We start from the raw sequence: 18,292 nt of genomic DNA, 5'->3' as shown, positions 1-18,292 counted from the left end.
TTTTTTAACGTGTCTGCCATGTGATGCCTAGTTTGGTCCTGAAATGCTATGTACATAGCATCTTGTGCATTTTGCATGAGCACGCTTTCTATTTGCTCAACAAGTGAGGCTGCATGTTTTAAACAAATGTTTCATGAGTCTGCTCCAAACAAGTATGCACATTAATTATCAGGTGCGGTGGGTAGGATTTCACTCCCTCTGCTGCAACATGGTTCCAAAGTGCTGCACTTCATCACTCCTCAGGAGTGAATGGCAGCCATTCATCAAAACAAGAGAAATGAAATTGTCTTGTTGGAGATACTATTGAGAGGACAGCCGTTGAGATCTTCTCTGCCTATGGTGATTCCAGTGCTTGAATTGGCCTCCACAGTTACCTATGGACTCATTGTTGAAACTGTGTTTATGGAAGACAATCTCACTTGGCTACGAGTGATAGAAAAAGAAGAAGAAGCCGCCTCTGGTGATTCTAGTGCTTGAATGATGCTATAGGTTTTGCCCCCTTTCAGCTAAGCCCCAGTCCACTTAATTTGCTTCCTAGAACCTTGGGAGAACCAATGAAAATCAAGATGTGCTTCTAAGCATAGCTCCACCCCTTAATCTGTTAGTTTTACCATAGATTCCATTTTTGGGTGCAACAACATCAGCAACAACTTTATTATTATTTGAACCCCACCCATTTGACTGGGTTGCACTGGCCACTCTGGATGACTTCCAATATATATAAAACAACAAAACCCTGACAACCAGCTGTTAGTAGGCAAGTGGGATTTGTAACAAGCCACAACAGTGTGAAATGCTCATGTCCACTGTTCTACACAGCCATGTGCTTTTTCAAGATATTCCACCCTACAACCCCTCATGTCAACCAGCGTTCTTTAGCCATTTAACATGTTCCGTACGCACTCAGTTGGTTTGGGGGTTCCCACCCATAGGAGGGTTTCCCCATAAATATGTTTTGTACTTCTGCAAAATGCTGGGATCCCCTGAGACACCCAATACCTCCCTCTAGTACACAGGCAGTTTGGCTGTTTTGGCTACATAAATAATAGCACTCACAGCTTGAACACCACATGTATGTTGTCCTAGCACCCCAAACAAATGTGGAGAACTGGGTCAAACAGAAGTGTGTATCGTATACTTAACAGTGCAAACAAGCTCTTTTTTCAACTTTCCTTTTGTTCTCGATCCACTAACCAATGGGTATGGTGGAGGAAACCTCAAATGAAATGGGTAACCTTATTCTCCTGCATGCAGTGGCTTGCCACCTTGGAGATCCACTAAACCAGGGTTTTCCCAAACTTGGGTCTCCAGCTGTTTTTGGACTACAACTCCCACCATCCCTAGCTAGCAGGACCAGTGGTCAGGCATGATGGGAGTTGTAGTCCTAAAACATCTGAAGGGCCGAGTTTGGGGATGCCTGCCTTAGTGACTAAAGAACAGCAAAACTCATAATAACGAAAATGTAGTTTTGCTGATAAAATAGAGTGTTATAAATTCCACACCAGCATTAAACTAGGGAGCCTGGAAACGGCATAGGCTCCTTTCCCTGAGGCACAGGGCTATTGCTCTTTTCATAGGAGAACAATTAGAGAACAATTAACCTACCTATATTGAAGGGACACTCCAAAGAAGATTTCAGAGCAGCTTTTGGTATCACATGGTGCCACCTACTCTCCTTTACTTGCCTTTGATAATAGTTGTAACAGTTGAAAGCTAGGGTTATTGTCATCAGCATCTGATTGTGAACTCCTACTGAAAGACAAGGAGGATTTCACACCTTGAAGATCTTGTTTCCAGCAGTCTCCGAAACTGAGGATGTGTCTGTATTGCTTAGGACTCATTTCAAGTTTTGAAAGCTTTCCCCTCCCCCTTCACAGCTAAACCAGTTAAGACACACAGAGAAGCTTTTCTTTCTTTTTCAAAGGTAAGATCTTGGAGAAACATTGTAACACCTATATGTGATTACTGGCTGGCCTTCCTACATTATCTTTTGAAGTCTTAACAATATTAAGTGCTGGTGTTGCTACATCATTGCAGACGTGTGTGTGTGTGTGTGTGTGTGTGTGTGTGTGTGTGTGTGTAACTGGGTAAAGATCCCACTCATGTCAGTGACACTTTAGCTTCATTTATGAGGTGCACAATTTAGGTCTAAGGTAATAATTTTCAGGAGATTTAAGTATTTAAACTGAAATACTGAAAGCTGAACGTGGAATGCTTCAAGCTAACAAATTAATTCTAAAACTAGTGGAATGCCATGTGTGGAAAAAGTAGTAGTTAGGGTTCTTTTCTTACTGGCACTGCTTTTATATTCCCCAATTAGCAGTCTTCTGCACATCACAGAATCTCCATGCCAAGTCCACTTTTTAAATCCTGTGCATGGTGTAACCCAACTCTTTGCAGACTTTGGCATGCCTGTACGGATGGCAATCAATAGTTTTAAGAAGATCTAACCCTGTGTGGGATCAAGCTGTTCGATGCTAGCCAGTGAAAACGGTTGCAGCTCTATACACTATAGCACAGCTAAGTTATCAATGGTTTAAAAGTGTGCTCTGTTTGAGAGGACAGGCTTCTTGCAAGACTTGAGGCAAGTTGTTTCCAGATTCCTGTTCTAAAATGCAAGGTATTTGTGAACTCTTTCAAGCATGTTTTTGCTCAGATAATCAGGAAAACCATGGCTCTTGCAGTAATTGCAACTCGTATTTATTTCAGTGTGCGTATAGTTTTCTTATTTTAAAAAGTTACAGATCCTCTTAATTAACTAAGCTCTCATCTTGTAACCTGATACTTATTACAGTGCATGCAAATTGTTCAAAATAACTCAATATGGCTTCACATTATTGCAAATCATTTGCAGCCCAATCCTGACCACGTTTCCCCTGCTTTTCAAGACAAGTTGCTCTATAAACCTCTTCCTTTGCTTGCTGCTGCTGGGAAACAGAGGATGGTCTCTGGGCCCTGTCACCTTCTTACTCACCAGAGCACAGCCTGGGTATGGGAGTCATTCCCCCATGGTGCAATATTCATGCACTCTCCCCAGTAGTATAGGAACATACCACGGGGAAGCAGCTTTCATGCTGTGTGGGCGTGTGTAAAGGTTGTCTTGGCGCAGATCAGAATTATTTCAGTAACTGGTGAATCAGTATCTTGGTATTAAGTCAAAGCGATCACCTCTGAAGATAGCAAATGCTTGTGACTTTATGACGTTCCTATTTAAAAAAATCATTTTGTGTATATTTTCTAACAGGCTGTTATCTATAGCTGTTATCTAGCCAATTAATCTGCAGTTTAAGTAATTGCATTGAAAACAACAGCTCTGTTGTTGTTTTTTTAAAAACCCTGCTGCTTGAAAAACTGGAAGGACATAATTTTAGCTGATTAAGTATAAAAAATATTAAATGTTGCACCACTGTTTTGTACACCACAGCCTGATGGGACAAAGAAGCAAAGCTAACAGAGTTAAAAGGGCAGGTTGGCTTTTTAAATGAGTTGGTTCACTGGGGTCATCAGAGACAGGATGGAGGCTTAGCCCCCCCCACCATTAAAGTGTCTGCAAATGCATATCTTAAGTTACTCTCACATGAATAAATGGCTATCATTCATGTCTATGGTGAGAAGTAAAGTACTGCCCTGGGGGGATACAGTTTCACTGAGTGTAAAAGTCCTCCTTATCCTTGACACAGGCTGTGTACATGGTGTTAATGCAAACTTGGGGCCACAAGAGATCTGGGTTTTCCCTGTGCGCTTTTGTGCACATTCATTTACATATGAGCACTCAAGTCTCAATGTTTTTCATCCGAACTAACAGGTGGTGCTTGATGGAAAGTGTTCACAATGTGTAATACTGTATTGTCCTCTTCCCTCAGTAAGTACCGTACTTCCCACCCTCTCCCAGTTCCAGAAACCTGAAGTCCATTGTGGGCATGCACACAGGTATTTGTTTACCTATGCATGCAACCATTTTTTTAACAAAAAAGCATTCTTATGACACAAGCTTTCCAAAATACAGTGGTACCTCGGATTACATATGCTTCAGGTTACAGAACTTTGCTTCAGGATAAGAACAGAAATCGTGCTCTGACGGCGCGGCGGCAGCAGGAGGCCCCATTAGCTAAAGTGGTGCTTCAGGTTAAGAACAGTTTCAGGTTAAGAACAGACCTCCGGAACGAATTAAGTACTTAACCTGAGGTACCACTGTACCAGACTTGCGGGTTAAAACGTTTTTATATCATCCCACTAGCAGCCCGTTGATGAATGCCACACCGATGGCAGTAGGAGTGCAATTTTATGTTGGATTTCCCCCCTTTCCTTCTTTATCTGAGGATCAGAAAAATCCAAATTAAATGGGTGCGGGCTGCTGCGTGGGTGAAGACAACATCATGTGGACTATGGGAAAAGAATGCACACACATGGGATGTATTGAGTTCACTTTAAACTGGCATGTACCAAGGGGTATGCAGAACTCAGAAATGTACAGTACTTCTTTTGTAATGCCTTGCCCACAATATTTTGGTAGTCTCTGTTTGTTACAATATTCCATTGCGCAATGGTATAGTGCAGGGTTTTTGTGTATACATAGTCACAGCTCCAATCTCTGGGCATCTCAGTTTAAAGGCTTCAGAAAGCAATTCTGGGAAAGGCCCCTCTGCCTAAACAGCTACTGCCTGTCAGGCTAGATCACCTTTGCCAACTTGGTGCCCTCTAGATGTTTTGGACTACAATTCCCAGTCAGTATAACTGACAGTCTGTGCTGGGCCTGGGGATGAACCCGAGCCACGCGGTCCAGGTTCGGTCCCCAATCCAAGGATTCCGCGAGGAGTTAGTCCAACAGGGCCAAGGCAGGAAACCGGGCTAGGTCAGGCACAAGGTCTCAGGCAGGATCCAGCAAGCAGCAATGTTGCTCCCATCTCTGCTGGGATAGCAGCCGGTCCTGATCCCCCAGTGACTCACCTCCCTGTCTCGCTCAAAGGCGAGCACTCCTCCTGCAAGTACTCAGGTCTCTCCTCTCAGACCTGAGTCTCTGCAGCTCGGGAGATGTCGGTGGGTTACTAGACCCAGAGGCCGCCTCAGCCTCTCCTGACCCAACTGGTACTGGAGCAGCTGTACCCCAGCAGAGGTCAACGAGGTAACCCCCACATCTGGAGCCAGGGCAGGCTCAGGCCCCTGACTCGGCCCAGCTGGTGCTTGTTGCAGGGGAACCTGTGCAGACTGGGGCTCTTCAGAATCAGGCCCCAGACTTGGTTCAGATGCTGCCTGAGGCAGAGGATCCGGTGCGAACTGAGACTCCTCCGGCTCTGAATCCGAGCCCGAGTCCCAGGCCATCACACAGTCAGGGATGATGGGACCTGTAGCCTTACAACCTCTGTTGGGTACCAGGGTGAGGAAAGTCAAGACTAAACAAGACTAGGCTAGATGGCCAAATAGCCTGATATGGTACAAGGCTGCTCCCTATGTTCATCACACACAAACACAGGAGTAGTTAACCTGTGGCTCATTCTTGGGACTCTAACTCCCTTTAGTCCGAATCGGTGTGGCCTTTTGTTCCAGGGTAGTGGGAGTTGTGGCCCCACAGTGCCAGGAAAGCCAAAGGTTTGTAGGCCTCATTCTAGCGTCACCAATGAGTTCAGCCCAAGATAATTCAATGAGAGACTGTGCATGTCATGTGACATCCAATCCTGCTCCCCCTCCCCATTTTCATTAAGAATACTTAATTACCTATAGTGAGAAGCTGCCCTATAGTCAGACTATTGGTTCATTTGGCTCAACACTGTCTACACTTGATTGGAGCATCTTTCTTTCAGAAAGTGATCTTTATCAACCTTACCTGGCAATGTCCAGTTAAGCATTTACAGATAGGTAGCCGTGTTGGTCTGCCATAGTCAAAACAAAAAAAATTCCTTCCAGTAGCACCTTAAAGACCAACTAAGTCAGTTCTTGGTATGAGCTTTCTCTGTGTATCTGAAGAAGTGTGCATGCACACGAAAGCTCATACCAAGAACTGACTTAGTTGGTCTTTAAGGTGCTACTGGAAGGAATTTTTTTTTTGTTTCAGTTAAGCATTTGTTATGCAAACGGGAGGTGCTTCAGGAGCAGAATGGGCCCCATGGCATTATTAGTGTATTAAGTACTGAGTGTGCCTGCATGATTATGCAACTTGCTGTCTGCCATTTGTAATGCCTGATGTTACAAGGCCCAAACCCTACTACGGTACAATCTCCAACTAATAGGAGGAAAACAGCAGAAGACCAGGTTATCAGGGAAGCCTATCTTCTCCACAGAATTATAACTAAGTCTTCGGGTCTTCCTAAGATGAATCAAACCAATAACTGGTTTTAAGCCATGGCCCAAATGCTGTCAGAGCCATCTAGCAGCAGAGATGGGAATGCATCCATCTACTTGCCGTTATGATTGAACAACACAAGATTTCTGCCCTTCCTGCGCAAATGCATCACTGAGCATTCTCAGTATTCACTTCCAATCCTGATAAGTGTCTCAGTGACCATCCATTCATGAGCGTCCCCTTGTCCATCGATTCTCCTACCCCCCTCTCCCCTATACATAAAGGCTTGCATTGTTCTGGAGGGCTGATGTGTGGAAACATATTTTGGCTCTTTCCTGGGAGGCGAGGGCCCAGCTCGGCGCCTGACTTGAGCGGAGCTTTTTCTTTAAAACAAATCTATTGTTCCCTGCCACGCCCCTGCTCGCATATTGATATATTCGCTCGAACAAAGATCCCCCCCCCCCCGGCCCAGACAGACTTTGACTGAGAGCAACAGACGACTGCCACCCCCTCCTCCTCGCAGCCGTTCCTCCCTAATTTACCCAGAAGTGCTTTGGTGCGCGTTTGCGTTTCCGCTGGGTTTTCCTGTTGGGGGAAAGGGAGAGAAGGGGCGCCGCTTGGCGTCCTCGGGCTCCGCGGAGTCTATTTTTTTTTTTTTGCATCCCTTTCCCACACCTCTTCGGCTCGCTTTGTCTCCCTCCCTCCAAAGCCTCACGGAGGAAGCTCTCCCCGCCGGGGCGCCCGGTGCCCATTTTTTTGCGCTCCGGCGGCGGCGGCAGCAGGAGGAGAAAGGCAGAGGAAGCAACTGCGTCCGGGTGGCGCTTTTTATTGTTCGCGTGCGCCTTTGGGTGGGTTGGTGGCAAGCCCTTCTGTGTGCGCGCGCTCGAGGAAGCGGGGCTGCTGCTGCTGCTCCTCCTCCTCCTCCTCCTTGCCCTCCTCCTCCTCCTCTTTTCCTTCCTTCCTCCCTTCCCACCGCCGGCTCCCGGCTCGCTATGTTGGATGTGGCTGGCTGAGGAGGAGGGAGCGCGCGCGCGCGCGAGGAGAGGCGCATCTGGTTCCTCGACCATGGCGTAAAAAGCCGACCTTCGCGCGCACCAGAGGCTGAAAGGGGGGGAATCTCCTTTTTTAATAAAACGACGACGGCCACAATTGAACCGACAACCCCTCCGCCAGCCTCCTTGGGAAGGAAAGCTAAGCGGACCCGAGCTGCCTCCTCCCACATCTCGCCCTCCATCCCTCCTCCAATGAAGAAGAGTTTTATCCTGGAGTGAAGGAAGAGAGGGAGGGGGGGGGGAAGGAGAAAGAGAGAGAGAGAGAGATTGGGGGTTTTGGGTGAGGGGGGGGATAGGAAGGAAGGGGCGGCGCTTTTTCCTCTCCTTCACCCTGGCGTGCTAGCAGTGCTTGCCGTCTTTTGTTAATAGAAAGAAAGAGGAATTATTTAATAGAAGCGACGGGGAAAATGGCGAACGACTCTCCTGCGAAAAGTCTGGGGGAGATAGACCTCTCCTCCTTACGGGTGAGTGCGGCTGGAGGTGGGCTGGCTTGGGTGGGGGACTGGCTGGCTGGCTAAGGGGGGCGCGGCAGGCGACCCCTCGTTCCCTCGCCCCGCTCGTCTTTTCTGCCTCCCGCTGGCCACACAAAGCGGGAGACGTCTCCCCTGGCGTGGCTTTTGTTGTTCGCAGCTGGGTTGGGGGAGAAAAGCGGGGTGGGGGGTAGGGAGGGAGAGTTGGGGGTCGCGTTGCTGGGGAAAAGAAGCTCCGGGGTTTGCAAGGGGGGGTGGTCGCGGTTGCTTGCTGCGGCTGAGAAGGGGCCCTTCGGCCGGCTGGCTGGTTTGTCATCGCCCCGTTTTGTTCCTCAGAGCTTATGGGGAGGGGAGAGAGAGAGAGAGATGAGTTCAGTCTTGGGCTGCTTTCCTTTGTTTGCATGTATTGGCATGTGCGTGGAAAATCAGGGCGCAACAGCTGTACAGCCAAACAATCCCCTCCAGACAGTGGCGTTTTTGGGGGGCGGGTGGGTGCGCCGATGGTGATTTCTTATCTATATAACCCTGCTTTTCCCCTCTTATCTTCCTCCCCACCTCCCTTCTCCACACCTTTATTGTGTAGGACCCTGCTGGGATTTTTGAGCTGGTGGAAGTGGTTGGAAATGGCACCTATGGCCAAGTTTATAAGGTTTGTGTCAAGAATTTCATTTCCTTTAAAAATCATAATACATGCACATTTTTCTCTTGCACAGCCTTGATGCTGGCTGGCCACCCTGCTTTGCAAACAAAAGTTAAGGGGAAGTAAATCTCTGGTGGCTTTGTGACACAGCTGTCAAGCTCTGCTGTTTACTCCCTCAATGACCCTTTTGGGGTCTGAAGAACCCACTGAGTTAGCTTGTTGCTGCCCCAAAATTAGGATCCAAGAAGCTTTTAAATCTTGTATTCTCCTTCACAACCATCCAGTCTTGTTTATTCAGTCCGCCCTGTCAGTATGCTGATATGTGATGGTGGGGAAATTGGGGGTGTTCCTGCCTTTATTGAAAATAGATAGCTTTTTTTGGTGGGGAGAATGTCACTAGCTTTCTTTGTTATGGATCCTTCCAAGGCGTGTTAAGATGTGGAGACTGGCATCACATTACCTCCAGTGTCTTTTAACTCAGTAAGAGGGTGTGGATGTAAAGGGGTGGGGTGAATCAGGGTAAAAAGAGCAGGGAATGTTATTGTATGTCTGGAGAGCAGAAGATCAGAATTCATAGAATAACCTGTTTGACGAGCAAATGATTTGGGGAGAAGTGCACACATACAGAGGATACTGAGAGATGTTGCTGTTTTCAATGGCTAGGTGTCAAGGGAAGATAACAGCCCCCCCTCCCCCCAAAGTCTGTTATATAAAGGAAACCAATATTGAGATTTCATGGCTGTGTAATGTTTAGTCACCCATATGACTAAGTTTTTCATTGTACATTTTACATGAGTAAAGGATGGCCAAGCCTAAGGAAGGTTTGTAAGAAAAGATAGGAAGAGGTTTGCTTCTTGTTTGGTGTGCACCCAAGTCTAATAAGCCTGTTATCCAACTTATCACAATAGAGGCTCCTTATTACAATAGAGTTTCAGTACATGACCAGTCGTGGGTCCCCATCTTGTGTACATTCAGTGAAAAAAGTATAGAGTATGTGTCTTTGTATGTCCATAATGGGGGACCTGTGCCTTACAGATATTGGTGGACTTGGCAACTCCCATCAGCCCCAGTCCAGTGTGATAAATGGCCAGGGATGCATCTAGAGGGCCACAGTTTCCCCATTCTTTGTTTACATGCTGGTTCCAACATGGGAATCGCCTTCTTTTGATGTGTGGTGTCCTTGGTATTTCTCTTTTGTTTTACAATGATCTACAAGCTGTATTTTGTAAGAAGATTGTTGGCTGGATGAGCAGTAGTGATATGAAGTAGCTTTGATCTTGCTGTAAACAAAAGGAGTTAGTCCTATGCAATGTTAAAACGACTTTAAAACATGTCTAAGTTTGAGGCTGATTTATGGCTGACCCTTTGAAACTATTTCATAATGATATTTTCCCCTGCAATTTCTTTGCTTGTGAAGCTTATATATCACATTGGGTGTGTCCTCTTCCTGCTACCCCTAGAAGGGAGTTCAGTTGTGTGAGTTTAGAATCTCTTGTAAATAAAACGAGTAGAAAATAAGTCAATTAATTTGACAATGCTTTGAGCTAAATAAAATGTTTTATGAGTTGACTATAGGCTGACTGATTATAGTTTTACTATTTATTTATTTTTTGCTTGGGTGCCATTCCAGTGTGGAATGAAAACAGTAGGTAATCACTCCGGGGTCCCATAATATTTACAAAAGGTGGCTGACTACATCATGTAAACAGAGGGCTTCGTTGTTGCCAGTAGTGTATTGCCAGTATATACAATGGAGAGAAATGTGATTGTGGAATACCTCTACTAGAGATAACGATGTTTTGGTAAGTTGCATACACACATAGAATCAAAGTGCTGTAAGCCCAAATGTGCATGTGCCACTTTTGCTTCAAAGACATTATGTGATGCAACATCCTGTTCCTTTTTTTTTTTTTTTGGTATGGCAAAAAATACCCATTTGGCTGCATGGGTGGCGATTCTTCTTACCTATCCAGTCACTGCTCAGGTTTGGGAACTGGACAATATCCAAAGTGATGGAATTTCGTTAATAGTTGAATAACTGATAAGAGATCCTAAGATAACAAGCAACTTCAAGATGAAGTTGTATTACAAAGCTGTCTTTGGGACCAGTCCTTGGAGTTAAAGCCCTGTGACCAAATTGATTGATTCTTACAGAATTTAGCTGGCAGTAAACCTGTACTTGAATCTTTCAGGGTATGCTCAGATCTCTGTTTGACACTGCAGTTGCTGTGCTACTGATAATTTCAATTCTGGGACCTTGATATGATAAATATCAGTTGAGTTGAAAATTGGGGACATAGTGAAGCAACTACAACTTCTTATGCATTGAACTATGCATGAAAATCAGAAGAATATTAAAGGTGCCTTTCTTTGTTTCGTCTTAATTATATTGTGTATAATTTTTTGCTTCCTGGTTTGTTGGGACTGCACAATAGCTTAAGTATTCTTATGTATAGGAAACTTAAAAGTTATTTTTAAAAGCCGTTGTCCATGAATATGTCCAACTGTCTTCTTAGCATCAATTAGCTGTGGTAGATTGGCTATTGCCCTAAGATATGAAAGAAGTGAAGCAACCATGTGCAAATAGTTGGTGTTAAGGTCTAAGGTTTTCTCTTTTATAGGAACTTCTCCACAGATATTGGCAAAGGAAGCTATGTAGTAAATCTTTAAAAGTATGTGTGTCAATTCATGCTAAGGCATGTGTATGAGATGTTCAAGGCCAGCCATTGATGTCATTGTTGACGTCATTGTTGACGTCAAAGAGATACACTAGTACGCAGTTTATTGGTACACATAAATAGGAGAATCTGTGGCCCTCCAGATGTTTTTCAAATCCCATCAGCCTCAGCCAGCATGGCCAAGAATGATGGGAGTTGTAGTCAGTAGCTTCTGGAGGGCCAAAGATGCACCAGCCCTCACATCTGTTTACAAATGTGTCTTGGCGGGGGTGGGGAGAGACACTTAGAGAGTATTTTTTAAAATGAGCATGAAAATGAAATAACAGATTACATTGCTGTCCCAACAACCCTCTGGGTTAAGCAAGCAAAATGTTGTTGTTTCAAAGCTATTTAAAAAATAGAACATTTAGAGTTTAAAGGAAAGCAGTAGTTGTGAACCTCCCACAGAAGTTTGACGTCTTTTGTGCAGCAAGTAGGTATGTCTGGCAGAAGTACAATGAATAAAGCTATTTGGGATAAGATAAAATTTGTCTAGAAAGCAGGGTATTGTTAGAATGTCAAAGAGGAACCCCTCTTCCCTGAGTTGAGGTCAACTGATTGTCAGCTAAATGGCATGTACAGACTTGCCCACTGGTGTTCATTCTCTTATTGGAGAATGAGGAGCTGAAATGTTCTGTTGTGTGCATGTTCTTTCCTGTGTTTATATTGTGTAGTCTGCCTGATCCTTAAGAGACAATAGGCTGTTTCACATCTATTTTGTTCTAATGCTGGGCAAGTTGAATTAGCACTGGATGGTAGTACGAAATTAGCTGTATAAAATTAGCTAAATGATTTGGACTTGGTATAGACATTGCCTGTGGTTGTGTGGTTTGTTTGTTTCTATCTGCCTCTTTTGCTAAAAAACTCTCTATTGAAGTGCTCCAAGACAATAAAGTAGAATCTGAATTTTGCAATCACCAATATGGGAATGAAATTTGTGAACAATGCAACGCCAGCTTAGCAATTCTCTATGGAGTACCTTTAAATAAGATTATAGGCGCCTAACTGTGCTTGACAAAACTATTGCCAACGGCTTAAGCAGTGCAAGTACCTCTGGTGTAGAATACCTTGACCCTACTTGTTAGTTTGCTTATGAATCACAACAGTCTAAAAAATCTGTGCTTATTTGTGTGGGCTGAATGCACATTCGTGCATAAAAGGCTACATGAACTTCTGTGTTTTGTTCAACTCTGTGAAGTGTTTTATAGCAGAATGATTCATTCTTGGCGGGACATTAATTCGTTAATTGCAATTATAAAATGAAAAAGTACTAGCAATCTACTGGGGCACATGTAAGAACATTATACTCTGTCCTTTTGATGCCTGATGGCCACAAAAACCATCAGCTGACTACTGTTTTCTCCTCTCTTCATCATATATCTCAGTGTGGCCCTTTCCACGACCCTAAGAGGTGTTCTGTATTGTGCCATTGCCCGTTCCTGTGTTTGAGGTTTTTGGTTTCATTGAGAGGCAGAGGACACTTGACAACTATCTGCCCATAAAGGCTACGTCAAGCCACTTCTGGAAATCTAGTGGAAGTTTTGTGCTCATTTCCATGTTTTTCACAGGAAAAACAACAACCATTCATTCGGAAAACCATTTGGATTGCAATTTTCCAGTGTGCTTGTGTGATGAAATTTGGGGCAGGATCCCAGCACACAGTTCTTTCCTGCCATTTAAAATTGCAGGTGACATGACACTATGTTGATCAAGAAGCCACGGTTCCATAACTCGGCAGTTGCTGAGGTGTAGAAGCAACGTGAGAAACAGGGATGGATGTGCTAGCTTTATAACCAAGAAAGCTAACACAATAAACCCTATGTCTGAATGCAGCCATCATGTTTACAAGCATGAAGAGCTTCTTTTGAATTGCCTAAAATCTCTTGGCAGTTCCTGAGCCTCCCCTGCTCCCAGTTGCCTGCTCCCTGTCCACTGCCACCCTGGTGCAACTTTTCAGCAAGATTAAAAAAAGTTGGCCCTTCTGTGGTTGTATGCTGCTTAGCACTTTCATACCCAAAGGGTGAATGGAATTGTGGTAGCACTTAAACTTTTCTGTTTGGTATAGATGAGCATCAAACTGCACCTCTGGTGTACACTGGAGAGATTCTAATTCTTCCTTTGTGAGTTAGGCTCAATTTATTTTGGGTGAGTAACAAATCAAGTACTCTGAGCTAGTGGGGGTATGTGTGTGTTTGCTTCAGTAGCTATAAATTTGGAGGGAATAGTTTGACAATGAAGGCAAGGCGTGCTCTGCAAAAAGACAATTGAGGAAACGATGATTGATTGCGCGCTCTCTTTTAAAGCGCGGAAATAAAAATCGAGCCCTACAGAGAAAATGTGTCATTCCAAAAACCAGCTGCTGTAAATATTTCTCATGTGCGTTCAGAGACCCCAGCACACGCTAATGATTAGAAAGTAATTGGCATGTTAGGTTTGAGCTATAACAGGAAATGTGCCGTTTGAATCAGGGATGACTCTCCTAGGTTCTCATGACTGCTGCTTTCTAGAAGCCTTGTGAGTATTAATTCATAGTGAAGGCATCTTTTGTTTGATTCATATTTCAGCTTTCCAAAGCTACATGTAAATTATGCATATTGCCTAAGTTCTGGCCCATACCAGAGTGATGTAATAGGGGATGGCTTACATGCTGATGTGAAAATAATCTGAGGCCTGTGAAAATAATTTCCCTCGCCAAGATAAATCCATTGTTACTTCAGTAAATATGGTTTAAGGAAGCCTTGGCCATTGCCGAATAACTACTTTATCCTTTGTGTCCCTGTAGTAAAAAGAGAGAGTCATTTGTGACTTCACATCATTTTGCTGAACATGGGAAAGAAATCCTATTCTTTACTTGTGAGCCATTATTGGTGAGGTCACTTGCTCTTGGGAAATAAGCCAGACCAGTTTCTCAAAAGTATGCACTGTGCTTTATACTTTCTCTTAAGAATTTGGCTCTGTACTACTTGATTATTATTTTTTTTGGGGGGGGGTGGATTACTTCTGCATAGTTTGTATACATGTGCATATGAGATGACACCACCACCATCATCATTACTATTATTATATTTTATTTTATTTCCCCCATCCTTTTCTCTAAATGAACAGCTAAATGAATGCCACAAAGACCTGCAATAGATAGCTCAGTCAGTAGAGCATGAGACTCCTAATCTCAGGGGTCATGGGTTCTAGTTCCGTGTTGGGCAAAAGAATCCTGTATTGCAGGGAGTGGACTAGAATGACACTCATGGTTCCTTCCAATTCTACAGTTCTATGATCCTATAATATATTCTCAGTAGAAGCCTCCCATTTATGAAGTTCCCTTCTCTCCAAAATAAAGCTGGCATTGACTTTTGTCACTAGCTGCAGACCTGTATATTTGCCCTGGCCTTCTGGATGGTTTGCTACTGTGTTAAATCTGCTGCGATAAAAATATTTGCAATGTTTTGTCATTGTTTTGTGTTTTGTTTTGTTAAGATTACGTTTTAATGTTTTTGCGGCTTTGTGACCTGTTCTTCACAATGAAGAGTGGGCTACAGTTGATACTTTAAACACATAACACATAATAAAAGCAATATAGCTTCTTCCTGTATGCTTCAAAACAATGTGAATGAGATACAGAGAAGCTAGGGCTTATTAAGGTGTTTTGTGAAAATTATTCTAATGTAACTGGTTAAGAGTACGTTAACCAAATGGAGCCCACTAAGTACACTTCTATCCTTCAGTTCAGAGATTGCTACCTTAGCGCAGACTGTGGGAGCTTAGGCTTTGGAGTCTTCTAATTCAGGAAACGGAAGGAAGAAGTAATAGAAAAGTACTTAGTGTTAAGTAAAAAAATATGCCTTGTGGTGGTGAATGGAGCATAGGAAAAATACAAACGCAGGATGAAAAATGGCTAAGTGGAATTTTCAGTAGGCAAACAGTTTTGTATCCATTCACAACAGAATGCTAGGACATCAAATGCAGCTAATAAAACTTGCACCTTGGGTTTTATCAGATTTCCTCCTTCCGGGGTTGCAGTATGGAGCTTCAAGCTGAACATTGTGGGGGTAGCAAGTCAAGTGTGGTGTAAGCTAACATGTTCCTTGGCGTGTTATTCTGAAATGTTGCTTCAGGTGTTATTTAAAAGCACATGCAAAATGCCCACTTTCCCACTATCTGTTATCAAAGTGGCTTAATTAAATAAGATGAAAAATAATCAGAATGAATCCAGTGGCGGCAAAGAGAGCAAAGACCACTTTAAGGCAGCAGGAGGGGACACAGCAAGCAAGAATGCAGCAAACCTCTTAAGCAGAATTCAGCTGGAAGGCATGAAAAGAATAAAATACTGTTTAGGCACCATGCAAAGACTGTTAGTATACATGCCATGAGAATATTTTGAGGAGGGGGGTTGCAGAGGTGTGTCAGTCATGGCGGTGGTGGGGTATCTCAGGCCTGTGGGTTGGGATACCTCCCCTCCCAAAGGTGGTGCTGTGGTCTAAACCACTGAGCCTCTTGGGCTTGCCGATTGGAAGGTTGAATCCCTGCAACAGGGTGAGCTCCCATTGTCCCAGCTCCTGCCAACCTAGCAGTTCGAAAGCATGCCAGTGCAAGTAGATAAATAGATACCGCTGCGGCGGGAAGGTAAACACGGAAGGTTTCCGTGTGCTCTGGTTTCCGTGCTCTGGTTTCCATCATGGTGTTCCTTTGTGCCAGAAGTGGTTTAGTCATTCATGCTGGCCACATGACTGGGAAAGCGGTCTGTGGAAAAACGCCGGCTCCCTCGGCCTGAAAGCGAGATGAGCGCTACAACCCCATAGTAGCCTGTGACTGGACTTAACCGTCCAGGGGTCCTTTACCTATTACCTACCTCCCCTCCAGGCCCCCCCTCTATTTCTCTCTGCCACACTCCTCACTGGCCCCTGCTTTGCACTCTTCTTTTTGCATTTCTGTTTTTTATTTTTTTTTTATAATAATATTTATTAAGATTTCAAAAAATTACAAACATAAGAAAAAAGTAATAAAACAAAAAATTACAGAAAACTGAAAATAAATAAAAGAAATTAAAAACAAATCAATTTTTCCATAGCTTATCTTTCATTTACTTGTTTCCTTGACCTCCTCACACCTCCCTTTTTTGTATTCTAGTTCCTTTCCATCTTTGTTTTTATCTTAATCATTTATCTTAATATGTTGTAACTTTGCATTTTCACCTGTTGACAACCCATTTTTACATACTCCTTTATAACATTCCTGCTAAAACCACATAACTTCATTCCAGCATCCTTCTAACATTCCTTAATTTTGCAATGTTTCTGTAAATAGTCTTTGAACTTCTTCCAACCTTCTACCAATTCTTCTCCCTGGTCTCGGATTCTGCCAGTCATTTCCGCCAATTTCATGTAACCCATCACCTTCATCTGCCATTCTTCCTTGGTGGGTAGATCTTGTGTCTTCCAATACTTTGCGATGAATATTCTTGCTGCTGCTTCTTTTTGCATTTTTGGAGTATGCCCTGATATTCTCTCTTGCTGGCCTGGTTGAAGGACAGAGAAGGATGAGCGAGTGTGCGGAGAAACTAGCCTACTCTATGTAAGTTCAAAATCTTCCCACTTCTCCCTTTGGCCTTGTCCACTACTGGCCCTGGCTCCTGACAGGTTGCCCAAAGGGACTTGGTTCTCGGGCTGAGAAAAGTTCCCTATTAAATCCACCTCTTCTCTAAGGGCAGGGGAACTTGAGAAGGGCACCCAGGTACATGGATGACCACTGGATTGTAAATGCCACTTTTCGCTGGACTAACTTCAGTGGTAACAAGCTCAGGGCCTTTTGCACAAAACATGGCATAGTGGTATTACAATGGTGAATAAAAATAGAAGCTCTGGCTTTTTAATCACCTGATTGCTGTACAAACAAAGGAGGCTGCAGGTTGCAAGCTTTATTAATTGTGGTGTAATTTGCCTGGTCTTGCAAGCTGAGAAACTGGTGTTTTAGAAGGTTTTCGTGAGAAACCCATAGCATCCTCAGCTGGACTTCCTGTAAGCCCAGGAAGCTACCTGTGGAGCACCTGACAACTGTTTGCTTGCTGATGCTTAAATAGCCCAGTTCACCCATCTCATTAAAATGTATTTAAAAATAAATGATGATTTACTGCATGGACAAGCAGCCTGCTGCTGCATACTGTTCAAGAGTCCCCATGTGTGGTACATGATGTGGTCATGTGTGATGAGTGAAGTGGCAGTTGAAGTTTTGGGTCCAAAAAATAATAGATGGTGGCTGCTTCTGTTTTGTAGATGGTTTCATATCCATGCTTGTAAGGTTTCAGAAAGAAAACCAGCTGGGAACCCACTTCCTACTTGAAAAATCTCAGAAACTATTTGTTACTCTTCAGTCGCGGGTGGTCATCATGTCAGGAAAGAATGATAGAATCCTGAAATGAAAACTTATATATCCATAACAAACCAATATAGAAAGTAGATTTCCTGTGTGTTCTTTCTGCATCTTATAGTGTTATATTTTATAAGTCTGAGGTTCTAATGGTGATAGGTATGGTTTTGTTGGGCAAGACTTAATATTCCTAGCTTCACTAACCCTAGTTCATTTAGCTCTGAATGAGTGCTGTGCTTTTGTTTTCCTCTCTACTCACTTGGGTGCTTTGATCCTGGTCTCCTTAAACCATAGTTTCTCTTATGTTCAGAACAGGGAAACTGTGGTTTTAATATTGGTGTTGATTCCGGTGAGGGAACCACAGTTCACAACCACAATTGAACCACAACCACCCAATTCAGGAATAATGGAAAAGTGTTGTTTGAAAAGACCACGGCTGAAATCCTGAAACGAAGGCATGAAGGAGAGTGGGAGATGTCTTCTTTCTTCTTTCTTTGGTGATCACTTGTAGGCGAGTAAGATTGTCTCCCTGAACACGGTTTTAACAGTGAGTCCGTAAGTGACTGTGGAAGCCAATTCTGGACCCACACATCCTTCCGCAGTGGGGAAATAGGCTTCTTGATGTGAGTTGATCACAGTGAGGCTTTGCCAAGCGTTCCTTCCTCTTAGCACATTTCTCCCTTTCGTTCTGAGTTCCAAGCGTCTTCAAAGTCCGCAACACCTTTGGGTAAAGGCTGTTCTCCAATTGGAGCACTTGCAGGCCTGAGTTTCCCAAT

General features: G+C 43.8%; 1 protein-coding gene across 4 annotated transcripts in view; it reads left to right on the top strand.

Annotated features, from left to right (window-relative positions):
* The first annotated feature begins 6,859 nt into the window (after nt 1-6,859).
* Nucleotides 6,860-18,292, top strand: part of MAP4K4 (mitogen-activated protein kinase kinase kinase kinase 4) — a 132,910-nt gene continuing 121,477 nt past the window's right edge. For 3 of the 4 annotated variants that reach the window (XM_083735429.1, XM_083735428.1, XM_083735427.1), the window contains exons 1-2: nt 7,149-7,793; nt 8,383-8,448. In XM_083735429.1, coding sequence (XP_083591555.1) covers nt 7,737-7,793; nt 8,383-8,448 — 123 coding nt within the window. In that variant the 5' untranslated portion in view covers nt 7,149-7,736. Of the gene's footprint in view, nt 7,126-7,148; nt 7,794-8,382; nt 8,449-18,292 lie in introns of those variants that run through there. The other variant, XM_083735426.1, reaches the window with a different exon arrangement.

The sequence above is a fragment of the Podarcis gaigeae genome, assembly GCF_964106915.1.
Source record: "Podarcis gaigeae genome assembly, chromosome: 4".
NCBI classification, from domain to species: Eukaryota; Metazoa; Chordata; class Lepidosauria; order Squamata; family Lacertidae; genus Podarcis; species Podarcis gaigeae.
Note: the sequence above shows the minus strand (reverse complement) of the source record. Positions and strands in the feature narration are given on the sequence as shown.